Source organism: Tursiops truncatus, chromosome 15 (genome assembly GCF_011762595.2).
Source record: "Tursiops truncatus isolate mTurTru1 chromosome 15, mTurTru1.mat.Y, whole genome shotgun sequence".
Taxonomy (NCBI): Eukaryota; Metazoa; Chordata; class Mammalia; order Artiodactyla; family Delphinidae; genus Tursiops; species Tursiops truncatus.
Window position 1 is genome coordinate 40,511,487 of NC_047048.1, and position 26,346 is coordinate 40,537,832.

The 26,346-nt window shown below is 46.6% G+C and overlaps 1 protein-coding gene and 1 pseudogene across 3 annotated transcripts in view; both read left to right on the forward strand.

The window, feature by feature from the left end:
- The window catches only part of RIN2 (Ras and Rab interactor 2), a 97,803-nt gene continuing 71,457 nt past the window's right edge, over nucleotides 1-26,346 (forward strand). The window contains exon 1 of one of the 3 annotated variants that reach the window (XM_033840342.2): nucleotides 1-93. In XM_033840342.2, coding sequence (XP_033696233.1) covers nucleotides 37-93 — 57 coding nt within the window. In that variant the 5' untranslated portion in view covers nucleotides 1-36. Of the gene's footprint in view, nucleotides 94-992; nucleotides 1,317-26,346 lie in introns of those variants that run through there. The other 2 variants (XM_033840345.2, XM_073792618.1) reach the window with 2 other exon arrangements.
- LOC117308122 (short coiled-coil protein pseudogene) lies at nucleotides 6-26,310 on the forward strand (annotated as a pseudogene).

Below are 26,346 nucleotides of genomic sequence, written 5' to 3' on the forward strand. Positions count from 1 at the left end.
GAGTCCCAGGCGTGCAGTAGAGCCTCGCCGCGGGAAATGTCAGCTTGGACCATGGGCGCCCGCAGTCCAGAGAAGCGAGGAAGTTTCTTTAAGGTAAAAGGAGGCCTTGATTGGGGCTGCTAACGGGCATCTCACTCCCTGTGCTGGCTGCACGGAGAGCTGCAGGGCTGCAGAGAACGGTGGGGGAAGCCTGCTCTCTGAGCCAGCTCTGGCTGGGGTGGGGGGGAACCCTGCCTGAGCCCAGCTGTGAGCTATTCCCAGATTTTACAGGAGGTCGGGGCTTTTGTGAGTCAGTGTGCTTCCAGACAGGCCCAGGACCCAGGCATGGGGAAATGCCACCTGAGTGAGACAGTTGAGGCATCCTTCCTTTGTCAACCGCCAACCTGGTCCTTTTTCATCTGGACAGTTTTTGATGGAAGCTGGACTTGGCATTCTAGTGAGTCGGTTGTAGGCTCCTGTGCTTTTGCACGTGGCTTGATTCTGTGAATCACTTAAGTGCTCATTAAAAAAAGAGAACGACACACAGATCCCTGGGCCTTACCCTAAACTGACTGAATGTTTTTGCTGGTGTATTTTATCAACACCCCAGAGGCCTGAGAGAACCAAGGCAGCCTGATTAAAACTGGACCACTTTTCTCCATGCCTTTTGATGTCAATGGGAGACCTTGCTACCTTAATGAGATGAGCTGCTCAATGGGTATTTTATATACTCTGTGTGTGTGTGTGTGTGTGTGTGTGTGTGTGTGTGTGTGTGTGTTAAATTAAGACCTGACAATCGTTTCTAACGTACGCTTGGGAATTGATTTTCTTCCTATGGTGTTTGCTTTGCATCCTCTCACTCACCCTCAAAATAATGCAGACTCATTGTGGAAAATTTGGAAAATACAGAATCATGTAAAAGAGGAAGGAAGTGGAGATGAAATGTGCGTTTGAAATCTGTCATAGGCCAGTCATAGCTTTTATATGCTTCCTGTTTCCAAGAGGCCAAACCTGATTTATTCTGTCAGTTGTGGGCTCAAAAAAATCCAGCAGAAGAGGCTGTTGGTAAAGCAAAGCCAAGTTCATTCAAGCAGCTGCTGTCAGGGAGGGCGTCGCCAGGGCACAGGCCTATTGGTGTCTAAGGTCAGGAGGCATCTTTATAGAGTTTAGAGGTCCAGGCCCAAACCCTTTAAGCTGTGCTTCTCAAGGCAGAGAATCGACTGGGTTTCAGCAAAGTTTGTGACGTAATATAGTTCAGGATGGGTGGATACAGCAGGACGAGGGCCTTAAAGGGAATCTTGGCGAGTAAACCATTGATCAGCAGGCTGTTTTCCCAGGTGAGCAAACTGTGCCAGGACAGATTGTTTCGTAGGAATTTCCTGCCGTGAACAGCAGAGTTATTTATTGGTTTACAGTAACTTCCTGGAAGAAATGCTTAAGTTGTGTTGACACAGATGGTCTCGATTCTCAGTCCTAAGAGTTAAGTTTTGTGGACGCAGCCATCTTAGTTCGCAGCCCGTTTACTTGATTTCAATCAAACCTGTGTAAAATCCACCACTGGAGGCACAAGAGGGGCCCCTCAAGCCCCCAGTGGACCAGGCTCCTGACTCCTCTTTGGTTCCTGGATTCTGTCTTACGCTGAGATATTCATTTCCTCCTGGTGGACAGGGTGGACCCAAACCCCCCTTCTCCCAAGGCACCGCCTACATCAGCCTAAATATTGGATCGTCCGTAATCACCACCTTATGCTCAGGAAATGCAGTGGGGCTGAATCTCACCTAGTAGTTAGGTTTTAAAGTCCCAGCAAAAGGAGAAAATTGAATAGAGTCCAAATTGCCTTTGAAAATTCCTGAGGAATTTGTTGGACCCAATACTACCTACTGTTAGGTCCAATGTAGCCAGTTTTTCCTGCAGTCCTGGGAAAAATCTTTTTTTTTTTTTTTAAGTTGTATAACAGGTAAAGTAGTTAACTTGTATTTCTGGGCCATGTCCTATGAAAGAATCCATCAGACAAGAGGTGAGAGGCTGCCTGAACCCACTGAGGGCAAGTCTGCTTCTCTCCTGAGTCAAATGCCCTTGAGGAAAACGTGTGGAAGTGGCTGGAACTATATAACTTGGTGTTGTCTTTTTTTTTTTTTTTTTTTCTGCAGAGCTTAAATTGTTTCGTTTATTCATTAGATGGTCCAAGTGGATGATCTAGTTACCTTATACTTCTTTCTCTCTTCTTTATAGACGTTGTTACTCTTTACTATGGCTATTTCATAGTTATTATGGAATAATAATATCATTCATTATTATAATATTAGATAAATAATATTGTTAGTTATTATGAATTATTCCACAATTTAGGCAAGCAGTTACCCATAGGATGAAGACAACTGCCCCTTGGACATTTCATACTGACTCCTTGGAGGTTCGTTGTAAAAATGGTTACCAGGGTAGCCCTCGGTCGCTGAGATGGGCTGTCCCTCCGCACGGCCCTGGACCCACTGGCTCTTTGTTTACTCGTCATGCTTTTTTTTGACTCACCTTGATGGAGCACCTGTGATCAGCCAGGCTCTGTTCTAGGCACCAGGGAGAGAAAAGCCAGAAGCCATCCCACTTCATGGGGCTTTCAGTCTGGTACCAAAGAAGGATATTGCTCAAATATAATATTAAACCCATAATAACGAATTATAAGAGAAAACAATGCTTCGTGAAAGAAGTTAGAGGGACTCTGAGGACAGATGACCTGAGTGGGGCCCCAGCGCAGTCTTTCCTAGGAAGTGGCCTCTGCTGTAGAGCCGGGGGTGAATCTAGGGACTCAGTGAACCTCTTGTGTCCCTGCAGGGCTGCCCTCCACCACACCAGCGATGCCCTACATCCAGGTAGGACCACTTCATAAGGTGGGGATTCGTGGTTACATTCTTGGCTCACAGCTGGATTCCACATGTTCATTATCCCTTTCTTGATTATTAGGGCTCACGTGATTTTGTGCAAAGCGTGGGTCATTGAAAGACAGTCAGCAGACCTCTTTTGCAGCGTCATCTTCCCCTATCCTGTGTGTGCTTTTAAGCCAGAGCTGCTAACCACGAGCAGCGAGCCTTGATTTGTGGTTTCGCATCTGTCCTGGCTCCTGGAAGTGACCCAGATGAGTTGCAGGACGCAAGGGTCTTGGGTAAGGTGGATGGTCTGAGCATTCTGGTGTAATTGACAAAGCCCCGGGGTTGTGGTGCTCATGGAGTCTCTTCCTGGAAGCCTGGCCACAGAAATCCTGTGCCGGACAAACACATGGTCCACAGCCCTTCCCAGCATCATTGCTAATGTTCCTCAACCACCCGTGAGAAAAGTGTCTTCCTGCCCTGCAAGGTCTCTGTGAAAACATGTGGAGGCAGACAGGTGATGCCCCAGACAAGGCAGCAAAGTTATCTGCACCTAGTCATAGATGTGGACACAGAGAGCTGTCAGATTGCAAGGCTGTGTTGTGTGAAAGAGACAGTAAGAAAGGCGTCATCTGGGCTGGAAGAGTTCTAAGTGGTCCTGGCTGAGGGCCGAGAAACTCAGCATCATCTTGGAACCCTCCTTTTCCTGGATTGCCTGGCTTCCAAAGCCACCCCTCCCCAACCCCATCCAGGCGCCCAGTGCTGGCAGATCCCCCTCGAGTCTTCAGGATCCACCCCTCCTTCCCTTCCCTACATCCAACTCCCTGCTTAGGGTCTCATTCTTCCCTTTGCGGGCACTGCAGATGATGCCCGGAATCCATCTGCACCACCTCTGAATGTGGTTGGTTGGTTGTTTCTTGTCAATCATTCCATCCATCTGAGTTGCCTGCTTGCAGACCCCGGCTCGTGCTGCACCCTGGACCAGGTCTGTACTCTTCACCTTGACATTCGAGGACTTTCAGATGGTGCTTCCACCTTCTCCCAGCTCTTTCTCCACCGGTCTTGTCCCTGTGCCCTCACGGGTCTGCCTCTGTAGCCCAAACCTGCTGTGTCCCTCCCTCCTCCTGCCCACCTTCCACCCCTCCCCATCAGGCTCCCAGCTGCCCTTCCAAGCTGGTGTCCCTTTATCCATTGACAACGGAGCTCATGTGGGCTGAGCGGGTGTCTGCCTGGTGGTAGAAATGTCACGTAGGCCTAGCCGTGGCTCTGGCGTAGTGCCAGGAAGTCATCCTCAATTCACAGCTCGAGCACTGCCATGAGAGATTCGTTCTGTCTTTCGTCGCCATGTCCGTGACCCCGAGGGGGATCCTCTTGGAGCAGAGAATGGTGCGGGAAGAGGACTGGTGTGATTGCCCCCCTGAGCAGTTCTACATATACCTATACCATTCTTTTTTAGATTCTGTTCCCATATAGGTCATTACAGAGTATTGAGTAGAGTTCCCTGTGCTATACAGTAGGTTCTTATTAGTTATCTATTCTATATATAGTAGTGTGTATATGTCAATCCCAATTTCCCAATTTATCCCTTCCCCCTCCTTTCCCCCCGGTAACCACAAGTTTGTTTTCTACATCTGTGACTCAACTTCTGTTTTGTAAATAGGTTTGTTTGTACCATTTCTTTAGATTCCACATATAAGCAATATCATATGATATTTGTCTTTCTCTGTCTGACTTATTTCACTCAGTATGACAATCTCTAGGTCCATCCACCTTGCCGCAAATGGCATTATCTTGTTCTTTTTTATGGCTGAGTAATATTCCATTGTATATATATACCACATCTTCTTTATCCGTTCCTCTGTCGATAGACATTTAGGTTGCTTCCATGTCCTGGCTATTGTAAATAGTGCTGCAATGAACATTGGGGTGCATGTGTCTTTTTGAATTATGGTTTTCTCTGGGTATATGCCCAGTAGTGGGATTGCTGGGGTCATATGGTAGTTCTATTTTTATTTTTTTAAGGAATCTCCATACTGTTCTCCATAGTGGCTGCACCAGTTTACATTCCCACCAATAGTGTAGGAGGGTTCCCTTTTCTCCACACCCTCTCCAGCATTTACTGTTTGTAGATTTTTTTTGATGATGGCCATTCTGACTGGTGTGAGGTGATACCTCATTGTAGTTTTGATTTGCATTTCTCTAATAATTAATGATGTTGAGCATCTTTTCATGTGCCCCTTGGCCATCTGTATGTCTTCTTTGGAGAAATGTCTATTTAGATCTTCTGCCCATTTTTTGATTGGGTTGTTTGCTGTTTTGTTATAGAGCTTCATGAGATGTTTCTATGTTTTGGAGATTAATCCGTTGTTGGTCGCTTCATTTGCAAATATTTTCTCCCATTCTGTGGTTTGTCTTTTCATTTCGTTGCTGGTTTCCTTTGCTGTGCAAAAACTTTTAATTCGGTCCCATTTTATTTTTGTTTTTATTTTCATTACTCTAGGAGGTGGATCAAAAAGATCTTGCTGCGATCTATGTCAGAGAGTGTTTTGCTAATTCGTCATAATAATATTGCAAAGCATACCTGACATCAGTATTCGGTGTGTCTTTTCTTTCTTCCTAGATGCTTACACCTGGAGAGGCCTTAGAGGAGTGGTGCCCCATAGAAATACAAAGTGAACTGCAGATGTCATTTTAAATGTTCTAGTAGCCACATTTAAGAAAACAAAGGAGCGACATTGATTTTTAATAATATATTTTATTTAACTTAGTATATCTAAAATATTGTCATGTCAACATGTAACAATATAAAAATATTAATTGGATATTTTACATTTTTTTTTTAGTACCACGCCTTTGAAATCCAGTGTGTATTTTACACCGAATACATCTTGATTCAGGCTAGCAGCATTTCAAAGGTTCCACAGCCACACGTGGCAGGTGACTTCCGTATTGGAGAGTGAAGGCTTATGTTTTGTGGACTCTATACCTCCTCCTTTCACAGATAGTGAAACTAAGACCCAGGGAGGTTGGAGTGCCAGGGGCTGGTTATTAGTCCCCAGCAGGGGTGGGAATTGCACCTGGCCTGACTTTCTCATGTGGCACCCCCATCCCACGTAGCCTTCCCGACGGTTCCACTCTGGTCGCTTCACCCTTCTCCCGAGAGATCCCCCAGGAAACTCCATCTGAAGAGGTCATGGGGACAGTGGCCTCTTTCTGGAGCATTGGTTGGCTTTTTTTTGGACACACATGCATATCTTTCACCATCTGCTCCAAATGCTTCCAGGACACAGGTCACACACCCTGCACCCCTACCCCCACCCAGGGCCTGACTTTCTAGGAATGCCCTGAACATTTTGGACAGCGGTTCCTGTTCGTGTTTCCAAAAACAATGGATTTCATGGTTTTAGAGGGTAGTTTCCCAGCACATGTTGGCCATCCATTTCTGATATTAAATGTTGCGTGTTAGGCCACAACACGTTCTTACTTGCTTCAAGGAACTCTGCCTTTTAAACATCGGGAGTGAAATAGATTCCCCCAGGTCCCCTCAACCACGTTATTTCTACAGGCTTACTTGTAACTCTGAGTTTTTATAATTAGGAGGATACCAAGGAAGAAGATGTAGGTTTGAAGGACTCTTGTTTCAATGTATGATTTTCGAAAAATTAAATCATGCAATATAAAATGAACACCTCATACAATATAAAAGGAACATCTGTCAAAGCTTTATTCAAACCATGCATGAATCCAGGAGGCCAGTGTAAGGCTGGTTCAAATAACGCTTGGACAGATGATGTATTTGTAGTTGACTTAAAAAGTCATTCTGTAATAAGTTTGCTAAGTTCAAGTCAAAACTGGTAGTAGTACTACAGGGCAATAAAACTGTGTCCTTTGGGGTAATTTTTTTTTTTTCTGAACCGAAATCTGCAGGCTGACTTGTATCTTCACAGTGCCTGAGTCCTTCATTAACAGCACAGAGCAAAGTCAAACACAGGTGCACCCCTTAGATAATTAAATAATCTTTAGGTGACCTAGTTAAGCAGTGCCAGAGCATGACAATGAAAGGATGTACTCCCTGTGGGTTCTTGTTAACATAGAAACTCCCAGGCCCGTCTCATATCCATAAATCAGAACCTCCAAGGGAGGGAACGGAAGCCTCTGGCATTAACAAGGGCCCTGGTGATTCCTGTTTTTGGAGCCACCAGAAGACACCGATTCACCAGGTAAACCTGTCAAGGTGAGATGCCCGAGTCTGTGTCTCTGCATTTGCCTGCATTTTAGGAAGTAATTGACACGTGAAATGTGGTCCCCGGACAGACGGGCAGTGTCGGCATCACCCGGAGTTTGTTACCGAGGCAGCCTCGACTAGTGGTTCTCAAAGTGTGATGCCAGCTCCCCGCGTCAGCTTACCTGGAGACGTCTTAGAAATGCAGGTTCTTGGATTGTGGAATGTGGGAATCAGATGATGGGGTTGGGGCCCGTGGTCTGCGTTTTAACAGGCTCGCCGGGGGGAGTCAGGCTGGAGAATCACTGCTCTATGTCTTAGATTTGAATGACTAAACAGACTGATACAAAAAAACATAGAAATGGCTGAATTCTGGGCTTGTCTCCATGTCCCCGTCTGGAAAATGCAGTGACATCACCTTCCCAGTGGAGTTGTGAGCTCACACATGGTACTTTGACGATTGTGCCCACTCACTCTCTACAAGCCTTGGAATAATTGCCACCGTCTGATAAGATCTTCTGTTTTATTCTGTCTGTGCCCTCACCCCACGCCCATGTTTCATTCACTCTCTCAAGAGCGGCTGCACACAGACACTGAGGCACCTGCCCCAGCCCCTGTAAACCAGAAGCCAAATCGCCCACCAGGCCTCCGACACCTGCCCACCGGTGCTCTGATATTCTCTAAGCTGAGGTTCAGAGACGTGGGCTCCTCCCCTCTCCCGGGAAGGCTTGGGGGAGGTTAATTTTTTAACTCTGTTGTTGGTCTACACGGCCGTTAGCCAAAGGAACCGAAGAACAAACAGAAGCAGCATGTCCTTTGCTGGATGCCTGGCATTTTGGCAAAAACTACCATCGTGGTGCCACTTCACATGCACAGCCCACCTTCCTCCTTATTCAACTGCTTTTAAAAATTTATGTTTAGTTTCACACTCTCCCAGGCCTGTTCCAAGCACTTTCAACCCATTGAGTTATTTAATCCTCACACTATCGTTATGCCCATTTTACAGGTGGGAAAACTGAGACCGGGAGAGGTTACAAAACTTGCCCAGGGTCACACCACTTGTCAATTCTGTGGTGGTTCCCTGGTGACTGTACTTCAACTTGGAAGGAATTTTGTAGAGATGGGACCTAGCACCCTCGGGGCCTTAAATTGTCGACCTTGTGCCTCATCCAGTGCTGAAATGAGATACTCCCCCCACACCTCTTTCCAGGTTGCAGCCCCTGTATTGGACGCTGGTTAACTAAGATGTGAGCCTGACTCCACTTTCCCTGCTTGTCACCCCCAGCCTGTCCTCTGCTGGCCACTCACAGATATCCCTTTCGGACGACCGCCTCTCAGAGTTTCCTGCCTCAAAAAGCGGGGATTGTTCTTTCTAAAGACACCCAGGAACACAACCTGCATCAGAGTCAGGGTTTACTAGCTGCTGCAACTGCTGAGAACATACTAGAAGAACCCTCAAGCAGAGGACTCTCAGCAAGAGGGCACCCGGAGGCGCATAGTATAGGATTTGGGCTAATTCTAAGGAATTAGGTTGCAGACTGGCAAATAAAAATACCGGACACCAGCTGAATTTGAATTTCAGATATAGCATGAGTACATCCTATGCAATATTGGGGACATACTTACATTAAAAAAAGTATTCTCTGTTTATCTAAAATTCAGATTTAACTGGGCACCCTGTCTTTCATCTGGCAACCCTGAAGGAGGCTTGGAGTGTCATCAGGAAGTGAGGGCAATCCCGTGATTGGGCAGCGCAGTGAGTTTTATCCAGAGGCAGGAGGAATGGAGGGAGTCAACGCGCCAATGCTACAGAAGCAGCGACGCTGTGTGTCAGAAGAGGGGGCCGTTTAGTCATTTTTGTGGTTTGAGTGTCTGTGTTCTGTCTTGTTTCAGACCTGGTCCCTGGCAGCCTTGTCGAATTGGTGTGTTGACATTCTGTGTGTGTTACTTAAGTTCAGGTGGAAACAGGCCAGTTCTCGTTGAACTTCCCAGTTCGGGGCTTGTTTCCCGAGAAGCTGATGGCTGAAGATGCAGATCCTCCGGGTTCTGGTCCAGGACAGCCAGTCCAGTCTAGGCCGCTGGTTCTCTGGACATACTTTTGGTTGTTATAGCTTGGGTGGGTGTGCAGCTGGCGGGCTTCCTATCACACACAGGCAGCCCCCAGAACAAAGAATCATCTGACCCTAAATTTCCACTGTGCTGAAGTTGAAAACTCCTGGTCTGCAGTGTCAATTAGGAAATAACCCATTCCTGGGGTTTCTCTGTCTCTGGGGCAGGTCTTCCAGAAGTAAAGAAAGCAAGGAAAGTGTGAGTGTGGTTAGCGCCCACTGTCCTGGCCATTAATAGTAGGTGTTCAATAAATATGCTGGATGAATGAAAAAGCGCGTAATGCATGTATGTGTGTATTACCCATATATCGTTCATTTCTTCAACCTGTATTGATTCAGCACCTATGGTGGCAGGGCCAGCCCTGGGCACTGAGTGTGCGGTGATGGGGAAGCAGATAACCATCAGAGAAACTTGAGCTTGAAGGACAGACAGGTAGGAAGGCCTGAGGGGGGAGGGCTCGTTGAGGAGGTGGTGTTTAAGCTGAACCCTGCAGGAGAGAAAGAGGCAGGGAGAAAATTATTCCCAGACAAGGGGGAAGCACACAAGCCGGGGAGCAGGGCCTGAGACTCTGAAAGAACAGGGTGGCCAGTGTCTGGGTGGTGGGAGACGGGGGTGGGCGTGAGGTAAGGGCCCGGTGCGGGGGGAGTAGCCAGGGCCATCGTGCTGACTGGGTGAGGACCTGGGAATCATTCTTAGTGCAGTGAAGCCATGAGCATTTGGGGGAGAGGGAGTGACATGATCCAACACGAGCAGCCCTCGGAAAGCTTGGCAACAGCACCCTGTCTTTAATCCATCAACCAAGAAAACCAGAGTGCAATTCACATCTTCCCTGGCCCCCACCCCTCATAGGGTGCAGAGTGGGCCTCCCACCCAGCACAGCTCAGCTTGCTGGTCAACCCACCCGTGTCCCCGTGCCTGGCCGCTCCCTCCAGAAACATCCCTTCTCCCCTCTCCCAAAATGCCTCCCGAGTCTCCCCGTCACCTCCGGTTCACTCTGCCTCACCCTCCACCTTCTCATCTTTATTGCACATGTCATCTTGGCCCCTCTGGAGCCGTGGACTTCATGTTTTCCTTCTCTGAACCTTCTCAGAATCGGCCCTGGGAACGCTGGACCAGAGCCACTCGAAGGCAAGGCGTTTAGGAATGTTGTGAGGTCTCGGTGTGTATTTGTTGCTCAGGCCCGCCCCAGAGTTTTTTAAATAACTTCTCTACCTGAAATATGCGGAGTAGACCAGAGGGCAGACATCCAGGCAACCGGACAGTCAATTAGGGCAGAGTCAGCAAACTGCCACGCTCAGGCCAGACCCGGCCAGCGCCTGTCTCCATGGTGGGGACACAGACACACCTGGTCACTGAGGTGCTGTGCACGGCTGCTTCCATCCCACGGTGGTGGAACCAAGTTGCTCCAGAGACCATACGGCCTCTGGAGCTTAACATATTGACCCTCTGGCCCTCTGTAGGAAGAGTTTGCTGAGCCCTGACTTGGGAGATAATTGCATTTTGCAACTGACTTCTTAAAGGCAATCTTGAGTGTGGGTAGCAGCGCCTCCAGTTTACAGATGAACACATGACAGGGCCACTAAGGGCCTGGTCTCCAAGGGCGTGGCCCATGCGCTTTCCCGAACCACATTCCCTGCCTCCTATAGATCATCAGAAGTAGCCAGAGTGAATATACCAGAGCTCTCGACCTCTGGTGCCTACAGGGGCCAGGCGCATAACCTAAACCAGTCGAGCCCTCCCAGGTGCAAGTTGGTAATTGAGCACTGACCTTTGGCCTCAGTATTGGCGAACAGTAGGGAGTGGTGGGGACTGAGGCAAACCAGAAGCAGATATCCCGTATAAAGAGGTCAGCATCACCACGGCCCAGAGTTTTTCAGTTTCAAGAAGCTAGAAACCTAGATTTTTATGGAAACCTCCTGATTTTTTTTGTAGGAAACATCATATGTTTAAATGCTGAAACCATTTTAGTTATAAAAGACAGGACAAGCCCACGTGGGGCGAGTCAGACAAAACATAGCTGAGTGTGTCCTGAGGCCTCCAAGGACCTCTGATATATGACATCCACGTTGGAGGGACTGTCAAAGCCGTCCTCGGGAAGGGCGGGTCCCTAACGAGATGCCAGGCAGCTGGGAGTTGCCCTGGGCTCTAACCAGGGGAGCTTCCGTACCAGCCTTTAGCCCTGGCTTCTGGGCAAGTCTTCAGCTGGGCATGAGAGCAGCTTCAGACTCCAGTTATCCGCAGAGGAAAGGAAATGCCCAGGAGCCAAAAAGGAGACAGACGCAGGAAGGCTGAGCTCGGGATGTCCTGGGGAGCCCCAGGGTCTGAGATGAAGCTGGTAAGTTCATCCTGGGAACAGCCAACAGGAGCTTCCCAGAGGTGCACACGTCAGCCTTCTCCACTGTAGCAAAGCCCAGTATTACCTTCAGTGCCTCAAAGATGTGCATCCTTACACAAAAGAAAAGACTCGTGGGAAGGTCATGGCTCTGCAGGTCTAAGAACCCTGTCTGCCAAGCCCTGTTGCTCCGTTACCACCTGCTTGATGTGGGACAGACTGTGCAAACCTCAGTTTCCTCATCTGTGAAATAGGGTTACGAAAAGCCCCAGACCTATCACACCGGGATGATGTGAGCATTAAATAAATGACATGATGGGTGGTACCTGTCCTGTCACATGTGACGTGGATGTCCTGAGACTTCCCCAGTTAGGACAGCTTCTGTCTGTCCTTCACCCGTCACATCCATAGAGCTACCGCCTCAAGGCCTGACAAGACTCATCTAAGAAGCGTCACGTTATGTTCTGTCCATAAGAACTTCAGAAAGACTTTGGACATCAGAGAGAGGGGGAGACTAACCCTCTGGTAACTAGAATCATGGTGCGGAAGGAATCTCTCATCGCGGGGCATACAAGTGAATGAGAGTTGGGGTTAACTCGAGGAGCGCAAAGACATCATCATTTATAACTAAGGCTTCAAGTTCAAAAGTTCAGAGTTTTTCAGAATCAGACTGGAGAGAGAGAAATGACTGCCAGGCCGAAGAAGGTAACGCTTCATTTCCATTCGGAGAGATTCGTGGTCATTTGATGAGCATCTCCTGTTTGAAGGAGCTGTATTTCGGGCTTGAGTGGCGGAAAAATATCCCCACAGTGAACACTATGCCTGCTCTCAAGTTTTTGCTAGTAATCTACTAAAGGACATAAAACATCTGTCCCCAGTGCAGCCCATTTCATAATCTCCCCCCGAGCCCCCCTCCCTGTCTCCTTCACCCCTGCCACTCACCCTACGGTGCTTTCCTGCCCTACCCCAAGACCACACTAAATGCCTTTAGAGTTTCCCAAAGCCTGAAAGATTCTGCCCCACCACCACCATTTGTATATAATTTAAAATATTTTTTTATTTTTCCCACGTGACACGCAAGTTAACTATATGATGAAATTAAAATGCTTCCTTCCTGGAAACGTTTGACAGCCAAGTGCTGGGCTCAGCAGCCTCCACCCACCACCGGCTGGGGCTCTTACGGCCACAGATGTGCGGGCACCTTCCCTATGCTGGGCCCCATTCATCCCCCCACCAAGTGATCATCACCCCTTTTACAGATGAGAAGACTGAGGCTCAGGGAGGTACGGTCTCTCCCACGGGTCCCCCAGGCGGCAGGAGCCCAAGCTGGCCTTCCAACCAGGGCTGTGTGGTTCTGGGGCTCATCAGGAAGCTCGGCGGGTCTGCCTGGGGACCCCTGAACCTTGGCTCGCCAGGGGGCTAAGCAGGAGCCCCGGTGAAGGGGCTCAGCTCGGTGTGGTCAGGGTGCCCAGGGGCCATGGCACAACCAGGCCTTGGAGCCCAGTGGCCTGTGCAGGAAGAGGTGTGTCGGCCACACTTCCTCTGACTAGGGGTCCAAGCGTACTTAGACGCAGATTTTGAGGGTGAGGAACAGAGCTGCCTGAACTTTCCAAAGCAGAGATTTCCCAGCAAGAAGAGTATGCAAAGTGAGCTTTGAAGATGAGCTGGGAGAAATTAGGGAAGTGATTCCTGGCAGCCTGTTTTGTTTTTTGGGTTTTTTTCATCTTTACTGGCATATGATTGCTTTACAGTGTTGTGTTAGTTTCTGCTGTATAACAAAGTGAATCAGCTATATGCATACATATATCCCCATATCTCCTCCCTCTTGCGTCTCCCTCCCTCCCTCCCTATCCCACCCCTCTAGGTGGTCACAAAGCACCGAGCTGATCTCCCTGTGCTATGCGGCTGCTTCCCACTAGCTATCCATTTTACATTTGGTAGTGTATATATGTCCATGCTACTCTCTCACTTCGTCCCAGCTTCCCCTTACCCGCTGTGTCCTCAAGTCCATTCTCTACATCTGGCAGCCTGGTTTTCATTCTTAAGTACGTTGTTTTAATTCCCCCCCACCCCGCCCCGGGGGTAGGGGGTGAGGGTTTTGAGTGATATCATTTCAAATTTACAGCAGAGTTGTGACCATGGCACAGAGGACTCTTTGTATTATATATACTATCATGTATGTTATATAATATACATGCTATACAATGTCAAATTTCCATATAAAGTTGCAAGAAGAGTTCAGGGGCCTTCCATATGCTCACAGAAGTCATCTGGCCATAGACAAGTTTCTTGTCGGAACCAAAATGCTCAGATCCAAAACCAGGCGAGAGCTTTCGGGCATTGCTTGTAGGCACCAAAGGAAGGCATGTGGGGTTGGACCCAGCTCTCTAGCTCCGGCCCCGACCTCAGGCCTGCAGGTCGATGCACCTGTTGTAAGATCAGCTCTTCCCTCCTGGAGGGTCTCAGCCCAGCCGCCTGGTTCCAGGAGGCTTGTCCAGCATTGGGAAGATGCCCAGTATCCTGGGCTGGGCTGGTCACTCCTAACCATCTTGGTGTGTGAACATCAGGCTGTTCTCCATCCTGAGTGTTTGTTGTCATCAGGAGACAGGAGACGCCGAGGTGTAGGGACACATGACCGCGGGGGCTGCATTTTATCCCGGCATCAAGAGGCCCTGGGGCCGTAGGTGTGGAATCGGTGGACAGGCTCTCCAGAGGTCACATCTCGGACCCTCTGGGGCTTCGCTTCAGACGACCGTTACCTTCTTAGGGGACCCCAGGGTTTAGAAGCTGCAGCGGGGCCATTGTAGCTTATTTCCTCCAAAGACAGTCCCTGTAGCATAGATCCGTAAAAAAGACAAAACAAAAAACTCTGAAGCCCTGTTTTCTGACTTTTGTGGATTCTGGTTTTTAACTGTGGTAAAACATACCTAAAATGTACCGTTTCAACCATATTTAAGTGTGCATTTCTGTTGCATTAAGTACATTCATGTTATTGTGCCCCCGTCCCAACCATCCATCTTCAGAACCTTTACATCTTCCCAAACTGAAACTCCGAACCCATGAAACACTCACTTCCCCTTCCTTCCTCCCCCCCAGCCCCTGGCAGCCACCATTCTACTGCCTGTCTCTATGAACTTGATTATACTCTAGGAACCTCACATCCGTGGAATCGTACAATGTTTGTCCTTTTGTGACTGGCTTATTTCACTCAGCATCATGTCCTCCAGGTTCACCCATGATGGAGCATGTATCAGAATTTCCTTCCTTTTTAAGGCAGAACAGTATTTGATTATGTGTATAAACCGCATCTTGTTTATCCATTCATCTGTTGATGAACATGTGGGCTGCTTCCCCCTTCCACCTATTGTGAGTAATGCAGCTATGAACGTGGGATGGATTCTGCTTCTAAAAGTTTTTTTTGTGTGTGTGTTATGCGGGCCTCTCACTGTTGTGGCCTCTCCCGTTGCGGAGCACAGGCTCCGGACGCGCAGACTCAGCGGCCATGGCTCACGGGCCCAGCCGCTCCGCGGCATGTGGGATCTTCCCGGTCCGGGGCACGAACCCGCGTCCCCTGCGTCGGCAGGCGGACTCTCAACCACTGCACCACCAGGGAAGCCCCTCTAAAAGTTTTTAGTTCTCTTGCCCTGAGTACGGACATTAAAACGTCTCTAATAGAGGAACATCACCCACAAGGTACATGAGCATGTGTGTTGTGGGGAGTGTGTGCTACGGCTGAAGTTAAGCCTGAGTCTCTTGCAAAATGCAGCTCCTGGTGTCTGCCCGCTGGGGCGGGGGCCATGCAGTCTGCTCGGTGAGCAGAGGGGCGGCACTGTGACTTAGGACCAATTAAAGTTGTCCAAGTCACTACCGGCTGTGGCCACTCACCAGGCATGTGTTTCCTGTTACTTTTCTCTGTCTTACCTTTCCAGTCACATTGTAAGCCTTTTTAGGGACAGGGACAATGTCTTCTACGTCTTTCAGTGTCCATTGAGCCCAGTTCCCCAAAGGTGGCCAATCTTCAATAAATGTGCGTTGACAGTGGCTCTCATTCCAAATCTGCTATCTCCCCGTGCTGTGCATGGACATCTTTGGTGTCCGGATATGCCAAATATGTACTTTCCCACCATCAGAAGGACTTTTCAACAGCTGTTCTCGTGTTTGCAGCTGAGCAGCTGAATTGAATTAGTGAATGGAAGTCTTAAAACAATTCGAGTTGATTAACCTATATATATATACATATATATTGGTTTTGTCCTCAGGGCTCTTGGACCCCTAGAACCTTGTTCCACGTCAGCCGAGGAGTTTGTTGAAATGCAGAATCTCAGGCCCTACCCCAGACCTAGGAACCAAGACCTGCATTTTTGACAGGATCCCCAAGTGATGCACGTGTGCATCCCAGTTTGGGAAATACTAGTCTGGGGAATATTATTCTGCTAGTTTCATTCTGAATGATAAAGAGGGTTGAAACCCTCTTTATCAAACTTGTCCTGTTTGTGTAGAGGAGAGACGAGGCCAAGCTAGCGCTGGACCGCTGTGCCCCGTTCTGGTCACTTTACGTAAGCAGAGTTGCAGGAATAGTCCCGCGTATACCTGTTACCTGGGAACATTAGGGAGGGACCAAGGCACCCAGCTGCCTCAGGTAGAGGAGGTAACCTGAGAGGCCTTGCTCTGAATTTATAGCGAAAAGAACCACACTGGTTGGGGTCCCCAGACGCAGGTTCAGAGACAGGTTATGAACACCAGCAGTCTGTTTGGGAGGTGACCACCAGAAGCTCAGGTCGGGGCGTAGGGAGGTGAGACAGAGAAGGGAGAACAGCCACTGGGGCTCAGTCCCGCTGGGGGCCTTGGGGAGACTGTATAGTGAGCATCAGAACTGTCCCTCCTGGGTGAGGGGAAGCTGGGGTATCCGTGCATGGAGCCCCTCCTGCTCTGACCTCATCTGCCCACAGAGCATCTACAGCCTTGGGCAGAGGCGTCCACGTGATTGCAGTGGAGCCTGAGGGAGCAGCGACCCCGGGAGGTACGGGCTGCTGCCTGTATCCCATCTGAAGTTCTGGGGTGCCTCGGCCGACATCTACATCAGAGCTCCAGGTCCTGATTAGAAACAAAGCGTTTGCATTTTAGTCAGTTTCAAAGCCTCAATGATTCATTGCCTGCGAGTTACTAATCATCTTCACAAGACTGAAAATGACCAGACTTTACATTGTCTTACAATCCAAAGTCCCTTTTCATAATCCCTCTGCTTTCTTCCTTCCCTAAGTTAAATATATGTGCTCAGAGGATGTTGTCATACTCAATTTACAGAAAAAAACATTTTTGATGATCGATTCTAAATTTTTCATCTTCATGTTGCAAGTTGGAGATTCATGTCTCCTCTCCTGTTACTTTCCCCTTGAATCCTTACTCCATTTCTCTTTTTAAAAAAAAAATTAAAATTGAAATTCCAAATACGGCAGTTACTATTCCTAGGGGCCATGTCAGCATCTCCTCAAGTCAGCATTTCCTTAAGAGTTTCTGTAGAACACTGCTCCTCGGAAAGTGTCCTCAACAGAGCCTTAACGATCAGAAGGGCTTATAAGGGGAATCTAAAAAACTAATAAGACACATGAACTTATTTATAAAACAGAAACAGACTCACAGACTTAGAGAATGAACTTACGGTTACCAGTGGGGGGAGAGTTGGGGGATGGATAGATTGGGAGTTTGAGATTGATATATACACACCACTATATATAAAATAGATAACTAATAAGGACCTACTGTATAGCACAGGGAACTCTACTCAGTACTCTGTAATGGACTATATGGGAAAATATCTAAAAAAAGAGAGGATATATGTATATGTATAACTCACTCACTTTGCTGTACACCTGAAACTAACAAAACATTGTTAATCAACTATACTCCAATATAAAATAAAAATTAAAAGAAAAAAAAGATCAAGAAGGCTGTGGAATCCTACACACTCTGTTCTCTTCCTGGAGACCCTCACTTACACCGGCTTCTTAAAAGGTTCTGAGGAGTCCACGTGAACTTGTTTAATTGAATGTTTAACCCAGTTTCATTGGCTATTTCCAATGTTACTGGAGCAGTAACTCTTGTTTTGAAATCATGCCTGTTCACATCCCACACTGCTAGTGTTGGGTGAAAACATTTGAAGAAATGCCACTTGAAACACTCTCAGGGCATTTGAAATTAGTAGCACTGGGGTGGGCTGAGCAGAGACAGTGGGCACAGGAAAATTACAGCTCCGAGTTTGCACTGCTTTTTGTAGCTAGGAAAAAAAAAGAGAGAGAGAAAACTTCCTTACGTGTAACTGAGGTTTTGGAATGAGGAGTGACTCTGATTCCATGCTGAAGTTAACCCCTGGCCTGTAATTGAGTTGACCTGTCAAAAAAAAAAGGTGGGCTGTGTGGGTGAGGTACAGCTCTGAGTGTCAACCTGGCCTCGAGGGGAGAGGAACATAATTCATTAACTCAGGCCATGACAAGTGGCAGAGCATCCCATTTCCTTAGTTTTATCAGGGCCTTCACCAACCAAGCGGTATATTGCTGGTACTTCCATTTGGCAACTTTGAGCACCTACTGGCCGACTATCATATTGCCAAACCCAGGAGCTCTGAAGACTGTTGTAACTGCTAGGCTGTTAACTCCAGGCTCTGTATGAATTCCACCTGTTGAACTGTCCTTTTACTTCTCTTTTTCCCAAAGAAGATAGCTATTTTTCCTATGGAAAAAAAAAGCTATTGCAGAAAAAATTCTTAACGTAAAGAAGAACGAGAATATCACCTATATTGTACCCTCTTTAATTGCACCACCTGGAAATGAGCCCTGTGAGAATCTAGATGCTGATGAGTACAGAATTTTGCTTTCTCTGTTTGTAATTCTAGTGTATTATATTAATCCATAGATAAATATATTACATAAATGGGCTCAGAGAATACATACAACTTTTTTTCCCACTGAATAACAGGTCTCTGTATGTATATACTGACATATCAATAAACATATATATGTGTGTGTATATATATGACAGAATCACCATTTTAAGGGTTGTATAATATTCCAGTACCTTTCTGTACCACACTTTTAAGGAGGCCACTGTTATTAGACACTTAGTCCTTTTTCCATTGTTCATGATTATAAATGATGTTCTCAAGAACCTTCTTTAACATATACCTAATTGCTTCTTTGGATCAGTTCCTAGAATTGGAAATGCTGAATTCGATAGTTTGCATACTGAGTTGCAGATATATACATTCAGATTGACTTCCAGAAAGGGGGAGTCATTATTTCTCCTCCAGGGCTTATTGAAAGCCCTGTGCAGGCAGCTGCTCGGTAGGAAGCTGGAGGTGGTAAAAAGGGAAGTGAATGTGACTTAGATATTTATGCCACTGCATTCCGGAAAGGCTAAGGGGGGCAGCTGGCCGTCACCAAGAGTTTGAGCCAGAAGAGGCGTTAGAAATCCATTGATGTATTGAATGCTTGAGGAAACTGAAGTCCAGAGAGGTTAAGCGACCCACACCCCTCACCCTATACACACACAGGGCCAAGGACCCACAGTCGTCAAGTCTCTTAGAACGGATAGACGTGAAAAACATAATTCTCATACAAATACGTAGTGAGCATGTGTCAGAGATTGATTTAACTCATTAAGGAGAAAATCAACAAGTTATTAGAGCCAATCATAGATGGCAGAGACTAGCAAATAAAGAGTGGGCCAGTTGGTCCAAGTGTCCAGACCTGAGTTATCCTCTGGCTCCCTCCCCCTGCCGGTGCCTCAAACGGCAGACCATTCACCAAGAATTTTGTATCCAAGGCCCAGAAGTTCTGTTACTGAAGGTAATGAATGCTGACATGGATGCAGTCGATGCTGAAAACCAGGTGGAACTGGAGGAAAAAACATGACTTATTAATCAAGTGTTGGAACTCCAACACACACTTGAAGATCTCTCTGCAAGAGTAGATGCAGTTAAGGAAGAAAATCTGAAGCTAAAATCAGAAAACCAAGTTCTTGGACAGTAGATAGAAAACCTCATGTCAGCTTCTAGTGTTTTTCAAACAACTGACACAAAAAGCCAAAGAAAATAAGGGATTGATATCCCTTATGTCTTATGGAATTGCTGCTGACCTTTTTTTCTTTAAAACGTGGATAGATTGCAATAGTTATAGTACTTTTGTTTGTGGCTTCACTGAGTACTTACGAAGATAATGTCAGATCTAAGCAAAATTAAGAGCATAACAGGAGACTTCCATGAGTTTGTGTATTATGTTAGTCTACAAAAATGTGCAGACGTATTGTAGAGACTTTATAATTAGAAATGCATATATTTGTGAAACTTGAAAATGAATGTTATATCAAATTTGCTTTGATCTATAGGTTTAGCATTGTCTTTTATTATAGGCATAGTTAGAGACACAAGAAGATAACCACCGTGTTGTGAAAAAGTGACCAAAATCATGTACTGAATGCACAGCTTTATACACCCTGTCCACCATCGTGTGTCTCTTCTCCATTTGCTTTCTTCCCATTTTCCTTCCCCTAAGGAAAAAATTGGTTTCACATTTGTAAAAAGTAATTTTAGTTAATCATCTAAGAGAGTAGCCCGAACTCTGTTGAAACTTAACCAAAGTAAGATACTTTCTCAGTTTAGGGCTTATTTGTTATATTTAGTAATAAGATAAGATAGTTGGTTTCTGTTTAATCAATTGAAAACGGGGGCTATAAGGATGAAGATTTTTCTTTGAAACTGAATTATCATATTGGGAAGATTTGTCATTAAAAACTTCCTTTGCACAAAATAATCCACTTGATATCTGAAAAGACGAGCTCTGGTTGTGTGTGTGTTTGAAACAGAAAATTTTGAGGAAAACAGAAATAGGGTAGGAGAAGTATTCAATACTTGGTAAGTACTTGTAACCAAGTACTTGGTAAGTACTTGGTAAGTACTTGTTTTTAGTCCAGATTTGTGGTATCTCTGGCACAAATTAGATTTGGGGGGGAATATATAAGAAAATGGATTAAGTTTGGCTAACCTTATGTAACCACACCTAGAAGGGAATAAAGTTTGGTCTCAGGTTTATTTGCAGTACCCAGATGATCAACTTTGCAAAGTCCCTTAAAAGTGTTTCAGTATCAGAATCATGAATAAAATGGGAGAGTTTTACATGTATACGAACTGATGCTTTCTCAGTATTTTATCTACTTCTCCCAGAATTTTCTGTAAACCCAGCTACTGGTTTGCAGAGTTTTAGTCATTTAACAGTTTTTTAAAATTTAGTTTGTAAAAAAAAAAAAAAAAAAAAAATTAGTTTGTAGATTCCATTTGGTAAAGAAATCAGTATCAGAAGTAATGTTAAAATATTAAATAGGAAGAGAGATCCACTAATATAGTTTATGGTTATTAAATTTAGGCTAATCATAGAATAATCTTAATGTTCGTATTGGTGTAAGATCTGATGACTTTAGCTGTATGAATATATGATAGTCATACTGCAAACATTTTGCATCCCTTTGTGACCTAATTTTCAAACATTTAAAGTTTTCAAACATTTAAAGTTGTGTTGCCGTTATGCTTTGCTGTTTAATAAAAAGCTGTTTCAAAAAAATAAATAAATAAAGAGCGGACAAAAGTATTTTATCTTGAACCAGCTTTAAAAATCTGCCACTGGCCAGCTTTGTGTATCTAACTTTGCAAAGTTAGATATGGGCTTGATATTGCCGATATGCAACCATTTTTTGCACTTCCAACACTGCAATTTTATATAATTCAGCCTAACACAAAACTGGCTCAACGTGGACAGGGCAATAAAACCAAAACCTTTGGGGTTATCTTTTCTGCCAAACAAATATCATTTGCACCGTATCAATCTTCCATAAGTTCTGCATCTGACTTTACAGAATCTGAGCCTTCATCCAAAGAAAAGAGTTGAGGGAATTCCTGGCTGTTCAGTGGTTAGGACTCTGTGCTCTCACTGCCGGGGTCCCGGGTTCAATCCCTGGTCGGGGAACTAAGATCCCGCAAGCCATGCGATTCAGACAAAAAAATAAAAAAAAGAAGAGTTGAACAAAATGTGATCCCAGGCGACCCTTAGGCAGGCTTGTTAGATGGTGCCCAACTAGGACTTTGAAGGGAACTTTTGAAGCGGGCCTCTCACTGCTGTGGCCTCTCCCGTTGCGGAGCACAGGCTCCGGACGCGCAGGCTCAGCGGCCATGGCTCACGGGCCCAGCCGCTCCGCGGCATGTGGGATCTTGCCGGACCGGGGCACGAACCTGCGTCCCCTGCATCGGCAGGCGGACTCTCAACCACTGCGCCACCAGGGAAACCCTGAAGGGAGCTTTTTCACTTCAAGTTTTGCATAGTTTTCTTAACTGTAGGAACAACTTTTGTGGCTGAACCGGTGAGTGGGTGGGCAAGGCTGATTGTAGTGGTGAACCTACCCACATTGGGATTCCTCTGAATGCTCGAAGGCTGAAAGGGCAGCACATTCGGGCTTTAGCTCTAGTTTCCCATGCGATCGGCCTCCCAGTTTCCTTTTTCCCAGGACCTGAGCAGAGATGCCTGCTCGCTGTGTGGGAATCTGCTCTGGCCAGTCTTCCAGCCTCTGACTTTGTGGAACACCTCTCGGGAGACTGTCACACCTGGAGGGGGTGCCAGGTGGAGCCCAGGAAGCTGGAAGGCTGGCTGGTCATCCGACCGCACCCGTTTTGTAAGTTCCAGGATGTTAGTCACACGCAGCACGTTTGTTACTAAGAAGACAGCAAAACAAGGCACTAACAATCAACCAACACAACCTCAGGCCCTTCCACTTGAGCTCCATGAAGACAATTGACAGCGCGTTTCGATTCTAAGATGTACTGATTTTCAAACTTTACCATCTCTGAAGTTATTTGTATCCTATAGTCAAGGGTGTGTTATAACTGGCAGATCTTTTTTTTTCTTGATGGTGTCTTATAATGATACTATCTTAAATTTGATGGAGCACATTGTATGTCTTTCTTCTCTGTTGTTGACCTAGAGTACTCTATATATGTTTCTTTTTTTTGCTTATTTTCCCCCGGCTTTATTGAGATATAATTGACATCCAGCACTGTTCAGCATAATGATCTGACTTGCATACACCATGAAATGATGATCACACGAAGTTGAATGAACATCCATCATCTCATATAGATACAAAAGAAAAGAAAAAGAAAAAAGATTTTTTTTCCTTGTGATGAGAACTCTTAGGATTTACTCTCTTACATTACATCCCAGTACTTACTTATCTTATAACTGAAAGTTTATACCTTTTGACCACCTTCATCCAATTTCCCCTCCCCGACCCTCCACTCCCACCTCTGGTAACCACAAATCTGATCTCTTTTTCTATCAGTTTGTTTGTTTTTGAAGTATAATTGAGCTACAAGACTAAGTTAATTTCTGGTGCACAACATGGTGATTCAGTATTTCTGTACGTTACAAAATGATCACCACTGTAAACATTTCTTTAAAATCTTTTTAAAATATGCAAAATCAAGACTTCAGACACAAATGCTGAAGCCAGGGCTGTAGAAACATTAGTGCCAACTCTTAGAAAGAGCTTTGTGCTTCTGTCGGTTAGCTTATTATTTCACCTTAAAACACAAAGCCACGGGCAGTGATATGGCGATATCTGTGACATCTGAGGTCATTGAAGAATCTAACGCAACACTGGCCTCAGACAACTGACAGAGTAAACCAGGACCTCAGCCAAATGACTGTTTCAAGGTACACCACACTGGCTGCTTCCATGTTTCGTATGTAGAACTACAGACACTCTGTGTATCTTTATTTTTTAATCAATTTATTGATTTAATTTATTTATTTTTGGCTGCGTTGGGTCTTTGTTGCTGCGCACAGGCTTCTTCTAGTTGTGGTGAGCGAGGGCTACTCTTCGCTGCGGTGCGCGCGCTTCTCATTGTGGTGGCTTCTCTTGTTGCGGAGCACGGGTTCTAGAGCGCAGGCTTCAGTAGTTGTGGCTCACTGGCTTAGTTGCTCCACGGCATGTGGGATCTTCCTGGACCAGGGCTCAAACCCGTGTCCCCTGCATTGGCAGGCGGATTCTTAACCACTGCGCCACCAGGGAAGCCCCACTCTGTATCTTAAAAAAATTTTTTTTTTTCCAATGTAACTAAATTTAAAGTTATATCAGTGTTTGCTGTGGAGGATCATTTCAAATATGGTTAAACTAACAGACAGCTTTGGGCTGGGCCTCTAGAAGTGACACCGATTTATTCCCCATATTTGGGCCTCCCCATGTTTGGTGGCAAGTGTCTGGCAGGGTAGAGCCAGTGCGGGTCTCTCTTACAAGTCGACAGAAGCAGTTTACAATTGAGTCATTAGAGAGGCCGTGTTTTAAAGCCAACGGCTTCCGCTCAGTGAGAGCTTAATCATGGCTCAGAAGAGAGCTCTGCGCTCTGCATGTGCAACCACATCGGTGTATTTGCTGGTGAATAATTGAAAACTCTTAAGCGGCACCTTTGCAGTGGCTGCCGCAATGTCAGCTACTTCCCCATGGTGTCCAGCTGAGGCTCTAATGGTCGGACTGGAGCGCCACCCAATCTGTGTCCTGATTTACCCCTGGTCTAGAAGGAAATGAACAGGGAAGTTACCAAGAGGAAGGCGGAAGAGGGGAGAGCACCCATTCATTCAACAACTCCTGGGCCCCGGACTTTGCTGAGTTCAGAGGTCTCCACAGAGCAGAAGGACACCGTTGCTGCTGTACAGAATTTACATCCAGGTGGCAGCCATTCGAGAGAGCCTCTGGCTCCAGGAGGGTCCCAGGTGCAGGACCATCAACCTCAAGTGGTGAAAGAGGGCGGCCAAGTGGGAAGGTTGGGGGCATCTTGGGTCAGTATCTCCAGAAACAAACCGAGAGCTAAAGATTTTCATGAAAGTGGCTTATCAAGAAGTGCTCCCGAGAGAAACTCACAGCGGAGTGGGGCAGAGAAGGTCAGCAAGGGTCCAAGTTCAAGCACAGTCCCCTGAGGGTAACTTTGGCTCCATCTTAAAGGAACAGAGGTGAGGGATCTGGAGTATTTACACCCCAGCGCCCATCAGTCAGTGGTCCAGAACTGACTCTGAGGGCCCTTCTGGGTCTCTGTGCACCAGACAAATCAGGTTCCGTCCTCCGACAAGGGACTTGGAGCTGGCCGTGGAGGGCCAGTTCCCTTCCCCTGAAGGCATTGGGGAAGCACCTAACGTGTCTGGCAGAAGCACCAGTCTCGGGGGAGGCCACTGTGCAGCAGGGCTCTTCAGATGTGGGGAAGGCCCAAGAGGCTAAGCGCTACTGAAGCCTGGTCCCTCGATGAGGTCCTGCAAGGAGTACCAGTGCACGTAAGGGGCACCAGTACTGATTGGGTCTCCCCGAATTTCAAATATTTCTACCCGTTCAAAGTACATCCATGCTGGACTTCCCTGGTGGCTCAGTGGTTAAGAATCTGCCTGCGAATACAGAGGACATGGCTTCGAGACCTGGTCTGGGGAAGATCCCACATGCTGCAGAGCAACTAAGTCTGTGCACCATAACTACTGAGCCCACGAGCCACAACTACTGAAGCCCCCACACCTAGAGCCCGTGCTCTGCAACAAGAGAAGCCACCGCGATGAGAAGCCCGTGCGCCACAACGAAGACCCAACGCAGCCAAAGATAAATAAATTTATTTTAAAAAAACAAAACCAAAGTACATCCATGCTTATCAGGCCCCTAACAAGCCCCGTGGAATTCAGGTGCCGGGAGGACATAGCACGTGGAGGGCTCCCTCATGGGCATTGTCGCAGGACCTGCGTCCCCAGCAGATGCAATCAGCCTGCACATACTGCATCCTTAACCCCAGCCCATACTTCTGGCACGCCTTAAACCAGACTCTCACTTTTCTGTCCTCCAACGGTGGTGGTGTACATCGCTAAGCCCTCTCCCCACGGGCAAACACTAAAGGTGCCCGTCTGCTGCGGACTTGGCCTGCAGCACCTCCTGGGACTCTTAAACAGCCCTGAGAAGCAGGCCTCAGAGTGTCCTCAGTTCATGGATGAGAAAATTTAAGGGGTCAAATTATTTCCTCAAGGATGCCTTGCTTGAATTAGCAGAGCCAAAGGAATTTGAAGCTGGGCCTTTAGCCAAAATTCTGCTTTTAAATATTCAGTTATTCACTTGTGTTTGTTTCTTCTAAATACTGCTATTTACTGCTTTGTGCTAAAAACAGAAAGTTACTCGTGTCAAACCATTCACTTAACCCAGAGGACGGGGAGGGGTGGGTTGCTCGTCAGCTTTTCCTCTGCGTGAGTGTGTTGGAGATAGGCTGTATTTTTTTTAATTACAAAGGAGAAAGTGGAATAAAAAGGTAGTGTGTGTTGTTTTTTGGTAAATGGGAAGGTTCTGATTGTGGTTAAGGGGCCGTTTTGGATCAGCAGGGCTAGTAGGGACTGTGGCATAAATACTGTGGCAGCCTTTGGCTTTCCATTTGGAATGAAAAATCCAGGGCAGAGCTCATGCCTTGTGGGCCACCCCCAGCCTTTGGGCAGATTGAGGAAAAGCAGCCTTCTGGGCACATTCTTTGGTCTGCAGAAGGCCCTGGGGCAGATGTAGGCATCCCAGGGCCAGGGTTTAGGGGCGGGGGACCGGGGGGCATGGGTAACCAGCCCTGGCCTTACTATAGACATCTCTTCACCTCCTCGTCCTGACTTCACAGCACACTCAGAATTAAGTCCAGATGGATGAAAGGCCTACAAATAAACAAATACATCATATGTACATAGGAAAACTATGTGTGTCTTAGCATAAAACAGAGGAGACTTTATTACTTCAAGATAAGGTATGTCTTC